The sequence below is a fragment of the Mesoplodon densirostris genome, chromosome 3 (genome assembly GCF_025265405.1).
Source record: "Mesoplodon densirostris isolate mMesDen1 chromosome 3, mMesDen1 primary haplotype, whole genome shotgun sequence".
Classification (NCBI taxonomy): domain Eukaryota; kingdom Metazoa; phylum Chordata; class Mammalia; order Artiodactyla; family Ziphiidae; genus Mesoplodon; species Mesoplodon densirostris.
In genome coordinates, this window is record NC_082663.1 from 146,180,103 (window position 1) to 146,193,972 (window position 13,870).

General features: G+C 52.3%; 2 protein-coding genes across 5 annotated transcripts in view; one reads left to right on the forward strand and one right to left on the reverse strand.

Annotated features, from left to right (window-relative positions):
• The window catches only part of DNMT1 (DNA methyltransferase 1), a 42,836-nt gene extending 42,158 nt beyond the window's left edge, over positions 1 to 678 (forward strand). For all 4 annotated transcript variants that reach the window (XM_060094188.1, XM_060094185.1, XM_060094186.1 and 1 more), the window contains exon 40: positions 321 to 678. In XM_060094188.1, coding sequence (XP_059950171.1) covers positions 321 to 407 — 87 coding nt within the window. In that variant the 3' untranslated portion in view covers positions 408 to 678. The remainder of the gene's footprint in view (positions 1 to 320) is intronic.
• A 6,918-nt stretch (positions 679 to 7,596) lies between these two features.
• LOC132486939 (uncharacterized) lies at positions 7,597 to 13,013 on the reverse strand. The gene is given in 11 exon segments (XM_060094479.1): positions 7,597 to 8,008; positions 8,077 to 8,170; positions 8,278 to 8,460; positions 10,242 to 10,381; positions 10,383 to 10,463; positions 11,402 to 11,416; positions 11,497 to 11,528; positions 11,530 to 11,867; positions 12,071 to 12,277; positions 12,518 to 12,664; positions 12,779 to 13,013. Coding segments are annotated over 11 exon segments (1,884 nt in total).
• Between the last annotated feature and the right edge of the window lie 857 nt (positions 13,014 to 13,870).

Below are 13,870 nucleotides of genomic sequence, written 5' to 3' on the forward strand. Positions count from 1 at the left end.
GGGCCTGGCACGCAGTGGACGAGTGGTCAGATCTCGGGGCACTTGCCTCTGTCCTGCTAAGTGAGTCTGGGTCGGCTGCGCCCGCCTCAGACGCTAGCCCATAGCCCAGGTGGTCTGGAAACCTTTAGGGAGCACCTGAGCAGTGTTCAGTCTCTGAATGCTGATGCAGAGCTGCTGCAGGTTCTTATGAGGTGGTCCTTTAATGTCAGCGCCTGGGCATTAACGTAGCTCCTGGTTCACGTACCTGATGTGCTTGCCTGTTGCTTCGTGTAACATGACATACGTTCCCTGCAATGACTCTCCCTTTTATTTCTCTTCAGTTAAAATCAAGGAGGAGACTGCTAAGGACTAGTTCTGCCCTCCAATCGCCTTTGTTTCTGGCACCAGAGGTCCCCAACGTGCACTGATATTGTTGTATTTTTAACATGTCAATCTGTCAGTTCAGATGTGTTGTACAAGGTGTTTGTGGCCTTGGCTGACATGAAGCTCTTCTGTGAGATTTGCTTATCAACTAATTTGACTTAGTGATGAAACTGTGCAGTACTTTGTCCGTTCTGGATTTTAAAAGTTTTTTATTATGCATTATATCAAATTTACCACTGTATGAGTGGAAATTGAGACTTTATGTAGTTTTTATATGTTGTAATATTTCTTCAAATAAATCTCTCCTATAAATCACCCTGGGTGATGACTCCTGATTTACCAGGGACTTCTGGCCGTCTCTCAGCTGAGGCTGGATGAGAGTGGGCTCCTCAGTGTCGCAGGTGACCCCGCGGAGGCCTCGTCTGAAGCTAGATGTCCCACGCCTGTTTGGGGTGGGGGTGGTGGCTCAGTTCTGGCCAATACGATGCAAGTGGAACTTGCTGGTGCGGTTTCCCAGAACACCCTTTAAAGGAAGAGTCTTGGACTCCCCGTGGCCTTGTAGCCCTTTGGTTTGGAGCGGGCTGTGATGCCTGGCAAGGCAGCAACTGTCCTGTGACCATGAGGCCAGAAGCCCCATGCAATGGATGGTGTAGCAAAAAGAGTCACTCGTAGCCCTGACCTGCCACCCCCATGCAGAGCCCGTATTTGCTTAAGCGTCTGGGAGGTGGGCTCTCCGTGCTTTCACACTGACTCAGTCCTACTGAATTCTGAGATGAACAACGCTTGTCTTTGTCTTTGGGAAAAGACCTGCTATAAAGTGACGACAAAGCAGAAGCAAAGACATGTGAGTCACCAGCACACACAACCCAAAGGGCCGCTGTTAGGATGTCAAGGAACACCTGCCCTACCACCTCCACGTGTGCGTTTAGGAAAGCACTTGGCATCTCAACTGGAACTGTCCATGTAAGTCATGGGTGCCTTAACCATAAGACTAAGGGACTGGGACTTCCCTGGTGGCACAGTGGTTAAGAATCCACCTGCCAGCACAGGGGACACGGGTTTGATCCCTGGTCCGGGAAGATCCCACATAACGCAGAGCAACTAAGCCCGTGCGCCACAATTACTGAGCCTGCGCTCTAGAGCCCGTGAGCCACAACTACTGAGCCCTCGTGCCGCAACTACTGAAGCCTGTGCACCTAGAGCCTTGCTTGGCAACAACAGAAGCCACCGCAATGAGAAGCCTTTGCTCACCGCAACTAGAGAAAGCCACGTGCAACAACAAAGACCCAACGCAGCCAAATCAATCAATCAATCAATCTTAAAAAAAAGACTAAGGGACTAGAGATAATTCAAATGTAAAATTTAAGCTCCTTCATGGTAATTAAGATGTTCCCTCTTCTCTTGTAAAATACACTGCACTGAACATCCTTGTATGGACTCTTCCATTGTATCCTTCAAGGAAATATGTAGAGAGCTTCCTGGATCACTGAGTATAAATGTTTTCATATTTCCCTTTCAGGTCATGTGGCTGACCTACCCCCCTGGAGAGGTTTTAACGCTTCTCCCACCAACAGTGCCACCTGGACTTTACCCTACCCTGGCTTTTGCCTCTTTGATCCTTGTCAATGGAATAGTGAGTCTTGTTAGCATGTTATTTATTTATTTTTTTTGGCCACGTGCATGGCTTGCAGAATTAGTTCCCCGATCAGGGATTGAACCCTGGCCCTCGGCAGTGAAAGCACTTGAACCCTGGCCCTCGGCAGTGAAAGCGCGTGGGGTCCTAACCACTGGAACACCAGGGAATTCCCTTGTTAGCATTTTTTAGGAGTGATTCAATGCTCCCAAGTGTCTGGTGGCCACTGGAATTTGTTCCTTATCTCCGTGGTGACACATGCTGTCACCTCCATCCTCGCTGGGGGCTGTCCCCTGCTTGTGTTACTTTCATCTTGAGTCATCCTATCTTTGCTGTAAAGAGATTTTATTTTTAGGGATTAGATTTATATTTGTCTGCTCTTCTATTTTTTTAGAGCCTATTTAGAAAGGCCTTCCCTACCCCTAAATCAAACTAGTGTTTTCTTCCATATTTCTACGACATCTTAACATAGGAATCATTGTTATGTGGCGGAAAATTGACATCTCAACTTATTTTTTCAACAGGTAACAAACGCACATGGTAAACACAACAGCTCAACATGGTAAAGTTCCCCTGTCAGATTTTATTTTTTAGCTATACGTTCTGCTTTTTTTTTTTAAAGCTAAAAATGCATTAAAAAGTATATTGGAGTACAGTGAAAAGTATGCTAAGTCTTCATTCCCAGGCCCCCGACCAAGACATCAAATCCTTGTCTTTCCAAAGTCCTGTGCCCGAGTGCAGGTGTGTGTGTCTATCTTTGCTACAAATAAATGGTGGCATCGATTATAAGCGCTTTGCACTTTGAAGGTTGTTCTACCTAGGAGTGTCTCACTGGATTCCCATTGTAAACTGAGGTCTAATATGAAATGCACAAGTCCTGGGTGTGCAGCAGTTTATTTCCGGTAAATGAATCAGTCTGAGGACCGACATCCTTATCAAACTATAGAATGTTTCCATCACCCCAGAAGTCCCCTGTGTCCCTTCCCAGTTCAGTATCCCCCCTTGCCACCACCAACAGGCAACCTCTGGTCCACGTCCATCTTTATGGATGACTTTCACCTGTTGGTGCAGTGTGGGCTTCTCTGTCTGGCTGCTTTCACTCAGCCTAATGGTTTTGAGATTCACCCATGTTGCTAATGTATAATCGGTAGTTGGTCCCTCTTTCTCACTATGCAGAAGGAATGCCCTTATTTTAAACCTCATCAGTCTGTGTTTTAAAGTCTTCATATAGATATTACAAGTTTCTTAACTCGATTCCTAGGTATTTAACCCTTTTATTACTAATGTATGCAGGATGTTATTTTCCAAACAGTGGTCCTTTGCCTACAGAAAGATTACTGACTTTGTATTTTCTATTTATATATAAATTTCTATTTATATATAAATTTTTAAACTTAGCCAACTTACTGAATTCCATCATTTTTGTGATACTTTTCCAGTTGAACAGTGTTCTGTGGCTCAGCCCTTGGGTCTCAGCTGGGTGGTGGGCTGTCCCTCAGGGCTGCAGTTCCAGGGGTGGCCCAGGGTATACCTGCCTGTGAGGTATACCCACCTCCATGCACCCCGAGCTCGCTGGCCTGAGCCAGACTTGTGGACCTAGGGGGTGCTGCTGTGCTTGGGCGGGCCAGAGTGAGGGGACACTGCCTGCCAGCAGCTAGCTCCTGCCACCCTGGCTGACTGGCAGGGAAATTGTTCCTTCCATCAGGGTGGAAGTTGAGCCTTTTCTGGGGAGAATAGTGATTGTAGTAGATTGGCGTACATGTACTCTATTTTTATAAATTGAAGTATAGCTGATTTACAATGTTGTGTTAATTACTGCTGTACAGCAAAGTGACTCAGTTATACATTTATATACGTTCTTTTTTTATATATATTCTTTTCCCTTATGGCTTATCAAACAATATTGAATATAGTTCTCTGTGCTATACAGTAGGACCTTGTTGTTCATCCAGTCTATATATAAAAGCTTCCATCTGCTAACCCCAGCTTCCTACTCCATCCCTCCCCCAACCCCCTCCTCTTGGAGACCACAAGTCTGTTCTCTATGTCTGTGACTGTTTCTGTTTCATAGGTAGTTTCATTTGTGTCATATTTTAGATTCCACATGTAAGTGATATCATATGGTATTTGTCTTTCTCTTTCTGATTTATTTCACTTAGCATGATAATCTCTAGTTGCATCCATGTTGCTGCAAATGGCATTATTTTGTTCTTACTTATAGCTGAGTAGTATTCCATTGTATATATGTACCACATCTTCTTTATCCATTCATCTGTTGATGGACATTTAGGTTGTTTCCATGTCTTGGCTATTGTGAATAGTGCTGCAATGAACATAGGGGTGGATGTATCTTTTTTTTTTTTTTTTTTGCGGTATGCGGGCCTCTCACTGTTGTGGCCTCCCCCGTTGCGGAGCACAGGCTCCGGACGCGCAGGCTCCGGACGCGCAGGCTCAGCGGCCATGGCCCACGGGCCCAGCCGCTCCGCGGCATATGGGATCCTCCCAGACCGGGGCACGAACCCGTATCCCCTGCATCGGCAGGCAGACTCTCAACCATTTGCGCCACCAGGGAGGCCCGGATGTATCTTTTTGAATTAGAGTTTTGTCCAGATATATGCCCAGGATTGCTGGATCATATAATTTTTTTAAGATTTTTTTTGATGTGGACCATTTTTAAAGTCTTTACTGAATTTGTTACAATATTGTTTTTGTTTTATGTTTTGTTTTTTTGGCCACAAGGCATGTGGGATCTTAGTTCCCTAACCAGGGAACGAACCCACACCCCCTGCATTGGAAGGTGAAGTCTTAACTACTGGACCTCCAGGGAAGTCCCAAATTGTAAGTAACCCCCTAGGTAATTCTATGTTTAGTTTTCTGAGGAGCCTCCATACTGTTTTCCACAGTGGCTACAGATTGGCATACATTTAATCAATGGAAATCCACGGGTGCTCAAAACCTCATTACCAGACTTCCCTGATGGTACAGTGGTTAAGAATCCGCCTGCCAGTGCAGGGTACACGTGTTTGACCCTGGTCTGGGAAGATCCCACATGGCATGGAGCAACTAAGCCCGTGCACCACAACTACTGAGCCTGCACTCTAGAGCCCGCAAGCCACAACTAGTGAGCCCACGTGCCACAGCTACTGAAGCCCGCGCGCCTAGAGCCTGTGCTCTGCAACAAGAAAGGCACGCAATGAGAAGCACGTGCACCGCAACGAAGAGTAGCCCTCACTTACCACAACTAGAGAAAGCCTGCGCACAGCAATGAAGACCCAGCACAGCCAAAAATAAATAAATAAAATTAACAAACAAACAAACACACACACAAAAACTTCATTACCATTTGAGGTGACTATTCACAAATGCCCCCCTTTTTTTTTCAGCCACACAGCACGGCTTGTGGGATCTTAGTTCCCTGACCAGGGATCGAACCTGGGCCCCAGCAGTGAAAGCAGTGAGTCCTAATCACTGGACTGCTAGGGAATTCTCAGAAATTCCTTCCTTTTTTTTTAATACTTTTTTAAAATAAATTTATTTGTTTATTTTTGGCTGCGTCGGGTCTTCGTTGCTGCGCGCGGGCTTTCTCTAGTTGCGGTGAGCGGGCTTCTCACTGCAGTGGCTTCTCTTGTTGCGGAGCAGAGGCTCTAGGCATGTGGGCTCAGTAGTTGTGGCTCGTGGGCTCTAGAGTGCAGGCTCAGTAGTTGTGGTCCACGGGCTTAGTTGCTCTGTGGCATGTGGAATCTTCCAGGACCAGAGCTCGAACCTGTGTCCCCTGAACTGGCAGCTGGATTCTTAACCACTGCATCACCAGGGAAGCCCCTCGTTTTTAAAACTGAATAGTATTCCATTGTATGGATGGACCACATTTTGTTCATTCATCCATTGATGGACTCTGTGGTTGCTTCCACCTTTTGGCTAGTGTGAATCATGCTGCTATGAATGTGGATGTACAAATATCTGTTTGAGACCCCCCCCCTTTTTTTTTAATCTTCTGGCCATGCCGCATGGCATGTGGGATCTTAGTTTCCTGACCAGGTATCGAACCCGTGCCGCCTGCAGTGGAAGCGTGGAGTCTTAACCACTGGACTTCCAGGGAAGTCCCGAGACCACACTTTCAATTCCCAGTAGAATTGCTGGGTCATATTTCTATTCTACAGTAATTCTATTTCTAATTTTTTGTGGACCTGTCATACTGTTTTCCACCACAGAAGGGGGGTTTTTTGGGTCTTTTTTTTAATGAAATAAATATTCAAGTCACAGCGGAAGCCCATTTGTGTGCCTCTCGGATCCCCATCTGCTACTTCCCCAGACACAACCACTATGATGAAAGTGTTGGTCTGTCTCCTTCCTGTCCAGGTTTTCTCACAGTTATCACATGTCCCTAAACTCAGTTATTCTCTGTGTGTTTAGAAACATTAGGTTAATCTATTCCACCACACATATCTATCTGCAGCCTGCTTTTCTCCCTCAAGCATGTTTGCAGTTTTTAAAAAGCAAGCTATAGAAAAAAAGACACTGAATCCCACGACAGCCAAAACGAATGGTCAGCACTTGTTTCCTCTTTTTGTGTCATGAGGAAGCCTTTCTAACACCCCATCATCACCACAGTGACCATGATCACGCACATGTGTAATATGCCTGTCAGCTTTGTCCGCACTGACATGCAATCGTTTGCAACTACTAATCAAAAACTTACACAGACATCGTCACACAACCACTGAATTACCGCTGACTATTCCAGTCCTGGTTCTGGGGCTGGGCATGCACGTAGCAATAGACAGACCAATGCTGCCCCTGTCTGTCTCAAGAACAAGACAGGCAGGCAAACTCCACAATGAACAAGGGGATTTGAAAGAGGGAGAACTGCTACAATCAAAATAAAGCAGAGAGTTGGGATGGAGTGACTCTGATCTTTGCTTTGTTCCTCTCCAGATTTTATTATTAAAATGCACAGATCTTATATGTACAGCTGGATTTTTTTTAAAGGGTCTGACTCTTTTTTTTAAGGGTAGCTGGATTTTTTATATGTGTATTTGTCTGTCATCAACTGCCCAGATCAAGATGGAGAAAATTCCCATCACCTGCCTGGCACCCCTAGCAAGTGGGTCCCATCCCCATTAAGAGATGGTCACAGTTCTGATTTCTGTTACTATGCATTAGTTTCGCCTGTTTGAGAATTTCACACCAATGGAATCATATGGTATCTATTCTTTTGTGTCTGTGACATGCATCCATGTCACCATGCATCAATGTCATTTGCCCCTCTTTATTGCTACGTGGTACTCCATTGTAGAGATGGAACACAGTGGGTTGAGCCTGGTACCCACGCTGAGCGTTAACCGCGTCTTTCACTTTTGACGCAAACCAGCCAGCGCAGGGCTGCAGCCCAGCCCCTTCTGTACGGGGCTCCCACACTCGGGGCCACAGTCCCCCTGCACTCATCACCCTGGGTAGGCCCAGAGCACCGGGTCATTCTAGCCGATCCTGAGCCTGCTCCTTCCCGGGGACCCACACCTCAGGCTCCAGTCCCCAGCCACCCCTCCCCTCATTGCTGCTCCCGGGAGGCCCTAGGTGACGAGGCGGGCCCCTGCCCAGAACCGCTAGTGACAAGCTCTTTCCTCATCTGCTGGCCTCACTGTTCTCTGTCCTCCACACAAACCGACTTGGTCAGCACTCACGACCACCTGTGAGGGGGTCCTCGGGTCACGCACATTGCAGAGGGTGAACAGGGACAACGGGGTCCAGTGACTGGCCTCCAGGCACCCAGCCAGTTGGTGGCAGAGCTGGGTCTGATCCCGGCCATCAGGACATGTGCAGCCACGGCACCACACGTCCCCCACCGAGGTGACGCGCTCGACCATGGGTGGCTCGCCGTGCCCGCCCCCCTCCCCACCCCATGGGGCTGCCACCCGGGAGAGGCCGGGTTGCCCATAGCCCGCCTGTCCAGGGTGCCGCAGGGACCCCATCCGGCTGGACGAGGGGTGGGAAGAGCTGAGGGCTCTGGGGCCCACGCTGGGGGCAGAGGGGTGTCAGGCAGCTGGGAGGACCTGAAGGGACGGGCCCCAGGGGGCTGGGCCCACTGGGACCCTGCAGGGCCACAGGGCTCAGCCCAGAGAGGAGGGAGGGGGTGAAGGCGGATGCCACGCTCATCAGCCTCCCGTCGTCCCCCAGCCTCTGTGCAGGAGGAAGGAGATGGGGCTGGTCGCTGGCTCTGTGTCCAGGCCACGCTTTCCAGCCAGGCGGTCTGGGAGCCCCCTTCCCTTCCCTCGGCCTGTTCGCACCTGGGTTGGCCTGCCGGGACTTAATGAGCTTGTCTAGCAGCTCCTGGGGGACAGCGATGCCCGTGCAGTGGTGCTGAGACATCCTGAGCAGCACCTCCACCTCCCACACCCCGTTCTCCAGCACGTGCGAAGGTGCCTCCACGAAGTCCCGCTCCCCGTGGCGAACTCGGCCTGCAAAGCGGCCTGTGGAGCTGCAGGAGGGCCCCACCCTGGACCCCAGACCTGCCCGGGACACAGTGAGGCAGAGAGCCAGCCGTCCTGCGGGTCACCGCGCCCCCTCCCCACCCACGGAGCCAACACTCTCCAGCCAAAGCCCCGCGCCCAGGAGGCAAAGGCGCAGACACAGAGGATCCGGATGGCGGCCGTTGGCAGGTGCTCGTTCCTCTTGTGCCTGAAATTCTTCCTGAAGACACGGTGCCTGACGCAGTGCGGCTGGAACCCAGGCCCGGCAGGTGTGGGTCCACACGAGCCCAGTGACCCCGGCACGTCCTTCCCAGGCCCCAGGGAGCAGGGCAGATGCTGCCTCCTCACTCCTGGGTCACTCGACCCCCAACTTCCGGTTCCAGCCCCAGCTGCAAACAAGCGTCCTTCTCGGGGTCTGCTGAACGTCCCAATGTGTGCATTTTTGTGTTTTGGGGGTGATTTCTCTGCTCAACACGGCTCTGAGCATAGTGCTGAAGTGTTGGCCGGTGTCCCAAGTGCAGGAGGGCGGTGACGTGCTCACGGGGACAGTGCGTGTGTTAGATGAGCTTCCTTCAGGCAAGGGTTACAACCCCGCAGTGAGTGAATCAACAATTGCTATCAGACCAGGTGTCTTTAAACAGAAACACACATCACATGTGGCCGCGTGGGGATCGGTGGCGACAACGTGGTGACAGAGGGTGACCCCCAGCCTCACACCACAGACAACACTCCACCATAGTGGACAACAACAAAATTAAAGGCTTGATTACAAAACTTCTAGGCAGAAAAGGCAGAAGAAACTAGGCAGGAGAAACTCAGTGCCTCGGGTTAGAGACGGATTTTTTCCACAGGACACAAAACGGGCAAGAAAACAGTTAATAGACTGAACTTCAAAGTCAAAACCTTCTGCTCATAAACATACTTGTAATAAGAGGTCCCCCCACACATGGGGACGTCCCTCAGCTACACAGAAGGGTGAAGCCCTGACACTCGCTGCCATGTGGATGGACCCTGAGAACACAATGCTCAGTGAGGGAAGCCAGACACAGAAGGACACACAGGGTGTGACTCCACTGAGGGGAAACGTCCAGAACAGGTAGATGCACAGTCAGAGAGTGGGTTCCTGGTTGTCAGGGGCTGGCGAGGGGACGGAGTGATAGCTAAGGGCATGTGGGACATTTTCGGGGTGATGGAAATGGTCCAAAACATGGCAGTAGTGACGGCTGCACAGCTCAGTAAACTGTCCCCACGCGCTCCGGTGCAGCCTGTGAGAGCATCGCTCTCAGGACGGAGGGCTGACCGCAGGAAGACTGAACGAGCAGTGGGTCCTGGGCCCAGATGCTCAGCTGGGAGCCCCCCCGTGGGGAGGTCACTGGGACTTGCTGAGCCTCCACGGAGACTGACAGCAGCCCCAGGGCCTCGCTGGGCGCGGCGTTCCCGGCCCCAGAGCCTTCCCTCTGGTTCTCATCACCGCCTGTCACCAGACTTGCAGGCAATGTTCCTTTCTTTTGTCTTTTTTAAAGGCCACTCTTGAGTACATGTATTTAATATGTAGGGAACCAGCCCTGACACCTTGATCTGGGTCTTCCAGCCTCCAGAGCTTCCAGGACATCCTTTTCCATTGTTTATGCACCGAGTGCTTGGGGTTTGATGATGGAAGCTGACCCTGAGGGCGTCGCCACATGCGGGGTGACATCAGCGGAAGAATCCCGTGGCGAGGGCCTGCCTGAGGACCACGAGCGCGCCCGGACCCTCCCCACCCCCTGCCTGCAGCCCCGCGCCCGCACCCACCTGGAAGCAGAGCTGGTGCATCACGTGCCCAAACTCGTGGAAGTAGGTCTCCAGCTCATCGTGCTGCAGCAGGGAGGGTGCGTCGGGCGTGGGCTTGGTGAAGTTGGCCACCATGGCCGCGATGGCGATGGCGGCTCCCGTCCTGCCACAGGAAGCCCGGCTGCAGGCCGAAGCAGGCCGTTTGCTGAGACACAAGAGGAGTTTGTGGATGACTTTCGAGTTGGGGAGCGAGTTTGGGTGAATGGGAATAAGCCTGGATTTATCCAGTTCCTGGGAGAAACCCAGTTTGCACCAGGCCAATGGGCCGGGATCATTTTAGATGAACCCACAGGCAAGACGATGGCTCAGTGGCAGGAGTTCGGTATTTCCAGTGCGAACCTTTAAAGGGCATATTCACCCGACCTTCATAGTTGACGAGGAAGGTACAGACAGAAGATGAAGCCGATGGCCTGCAGACACTTCATGCTTCCAGAGCGACTTCGCCTCTCTCCACTTCGACAGCCAGCATGGTGTCCTCTTCCCCAGCCACCCCCTCAAATATTCCCCATATATCGCTCCAGCCAACCGCAAAGGAACCTTCAGCTACGCCTCAGATCAGCAACCTTACAAAAACCACCGGTGAATCTATTTCCAACCTTTCGGAGGCCGGCTCAATCAAGAAAGGAGAAAGAGAGCTCAAAATTGGAGACCGAGGGGGCCTCCCTGGTGGCGCAAGTGGTTGAGAGTCCGCCTGCCGATGCAGGGGATGCGGGTTCGTGCCCCGGTCTGGGAGGATCCCATATGCCGCGGAGCGGCTGGGCCCGTGAGCCATGGCCGCTGAGCCATGGCCGCTGAGCCTGCGCGTCCGGAGCCTGCGCGTCCGGAGCCTGTGCTCCGCAACGGGGGAGGCCACAACAGTGAGAGGCCCGCATACCGCAAAAAATAAAAAAAAAAAAATAAAAAAAAATAAAAAAAAAAAATTGGAGACCGAGTATTGGAGACGCGGGTTTGATCCCTGATCTGGGAACTGAGATCCCAAGTGCCGAGGGGCAACCAAGTCCGTGCGCTCTGGAGCCTGTGTGCCACAACTAGAGAGAAGACTGTGTGCCGCAACTAAGACCCGATGCAGCCAAATAAATAAATATTAAAAAAAAATACAAACAATACAAACTCGGACTTCCCTTCCCTGGGGAGGGACGCAGGGTGAGGCCCAGCTTCCGCAGAGGAGCCCCGGCCCATGGCCGACAGGTTCCCCCACGCACGCACCGAGGGTAGAGGTCCAGGTAGAACTTGCTGATGGAGGACCTTGCCCGAGGCTGCATCCTGGACCATGTAGAGCCTCATGTCTTCGTGCCACACGTTGGCGCCCTCCTCCAGGTCGAAGGTCAGCCCCAGCAGCTCCTGGGAGATGCCCAGCAGCCCGCGCGTGACCACCTGCGTGGGGAAGGACTCATTGAGCAGGTTCTGGTCCACGTGGTAGCGCGTCTCCTCCACCTGGTTCATGTAGTAGCGCAGGTCCCAGGCGTTGCTGGGCCCATCAAAGTGCAGGCCCCGCCTCTGGCACTCGGCCTTCTTTAGCTCCAGGATCACGGCCGCTCCTGGCTCCCCGACGGGCTTCAGCTTCTGGGCCAGCTCATCTGCGGGCAGAGGGGGAGAGGCTCGGCTATGTCCCTGGGGCGACCCCCCCAGCTGCCCCCCATCCCACGCCCCTCGAAGCAGAATGAAGGGTCCGGGAAGGCGACCCCTAAGGGCTGACACAGTGGGGTCTCAGGCAGCACCACGTCCAGTCAAGGTCCACCTGACCCCGTCCCCAATGGGACTCAGGGGGAGGTCGGGTTACCTAGGAAAGTGGCCACCACCCGGCTGGTCTTGGCCATGTTCATCTCCAGCACAGAGTCGGCACGCGTGCTGAACCCCAGCAGGCGGGACTTCTGGGCCCTCAGGCTCACCAGCTCCCCAAGGATCGCGCAGTTCTCCTGGAACCCAGAGACGGAAGGCGCTGGGGACCGTGGGCCGTGCCCTCCCCGTGGGGTGCCGGGCCAGGTCTCTGCGGGCAGGCAGGGCTCTCAGGCCGCTGACGGGCACAGCCAATCCCCTCCCTCCTCCTCCTGGCCCAGATTTCTAGACACTTTGGTGCTGTCCTACCACGTGGTCTTTATAAACACAGGTCCTTTTGGAACCAGAAAGGGCATGAACCGTGATGGGCTCTAAGGCCAAGGGCAGGAAGCAATGCGGCCAGGCTCTCCAGGAGCCACCAAGGGGCCTCCCCGGGCTCAACAATACAAACTCGGCTGCCGTGCAGACAGCAGCTCATCCTCATGGCGCCCAAACACCCAGTCTCTGGACGGTGAGACACCTGTTGCTGTAGGGGGCCCGTGGCTCGCGTGCGCCCCCTTCTCTGGGGCCACCTCTCCGGTTCTGCGGTGGGGTTCTCCTGGGAGCCCCCAGTCACCACAGGACCAGTGTGGCCTGTGTGCAGCCCAAGAAGGTGGGGACCCAGGACTGTCCCCCATGCTCCCCCGCATCCCCCGCGAGGCCTAGCAAGCACCAGTGGTGTCTGCGGGGAGGATGAAGGGCTCATGCATGCACAGCCCCCATCTACTGAAGATGCGAAACAGGAGAAGCACAGACTGCAGCCACACGCGGTATGGACCAAACACAAGTGTCCACGCAGGAACCAATGTCTGAATGTCAAGGCCGTGCCTGGGCCACAGCGAGAAGGCCCAGCTGCCACGCAAGGCACAGAGAGGGGATGGGGAGGCCATCTGCACATCTGAGCTCATCGGGCATCACCCCAGAGGGAGAGGGAGGGGAGAGAGGGAGAGACGTCTCTCCCTTCCCTGGGGGTTCTCTAGTGCAGCCAAGGCTGAAAACCACTGCATTTCGGGAGATGGGTCCTCGTGGAAAAGTTAAATAGTAGCTCATGGCATTATCGACACATATTAAAAAGGCTCAAATTCTTGGGGAGTCAGGGACGGGAGCTGGCAGCTGCCTCATAAAGGAGGAGAGATTGGGCGTCAGAAGAGGTGCCTGGGCAGCCCGCCGCCCAGGGCCCCGCAGACTTCATCTCCCAGCGGTGGTCCCAGGCTGGAGGTCAGCGGGGAAGTCAGGCCGTCCAAGCATAAACGTTTACTTCAGGGCTGATCTAAAAGGCGCCTGGTGGTTGTTGAAGCAGAAAGAAGAGAAAGCAGTGGGGAGAGGATGGGAGCGGGAGGGAGCCCACCTCCTCTGCCCCTCTCCCTCTCTCCCTCCCTCTCTCTTTGCTGTACACCCGAAATTAACACAATACTGTAAATCAACTATACTTAACTATATTTTAAAAAATAGATAAGTAAAATGAAGTCATTAGGGTGGGCCCAAACCAATATGACTGGTGTCCTTATAAGGATGATGTGAAGGCACAGGGAGAAAACAGCCATCCACAAGCCAGGGAGAGAGGCCTCAGAACGACATTTTGATCTCAGACCCCCAGCCTCCAGAACTGTGAGAAAATAAAATTCTGTTGTTTATAAGCCATTCAGTCTGTGGTATTTTGTTATGGCAGAAACTAATTCAAATTGTTCCCAGTTTTGGCCATTGTGAATAAATCTGCTATGTACATACTCTAATGCGTGGCCTTTTGTGGACGTGTATTTGTGGC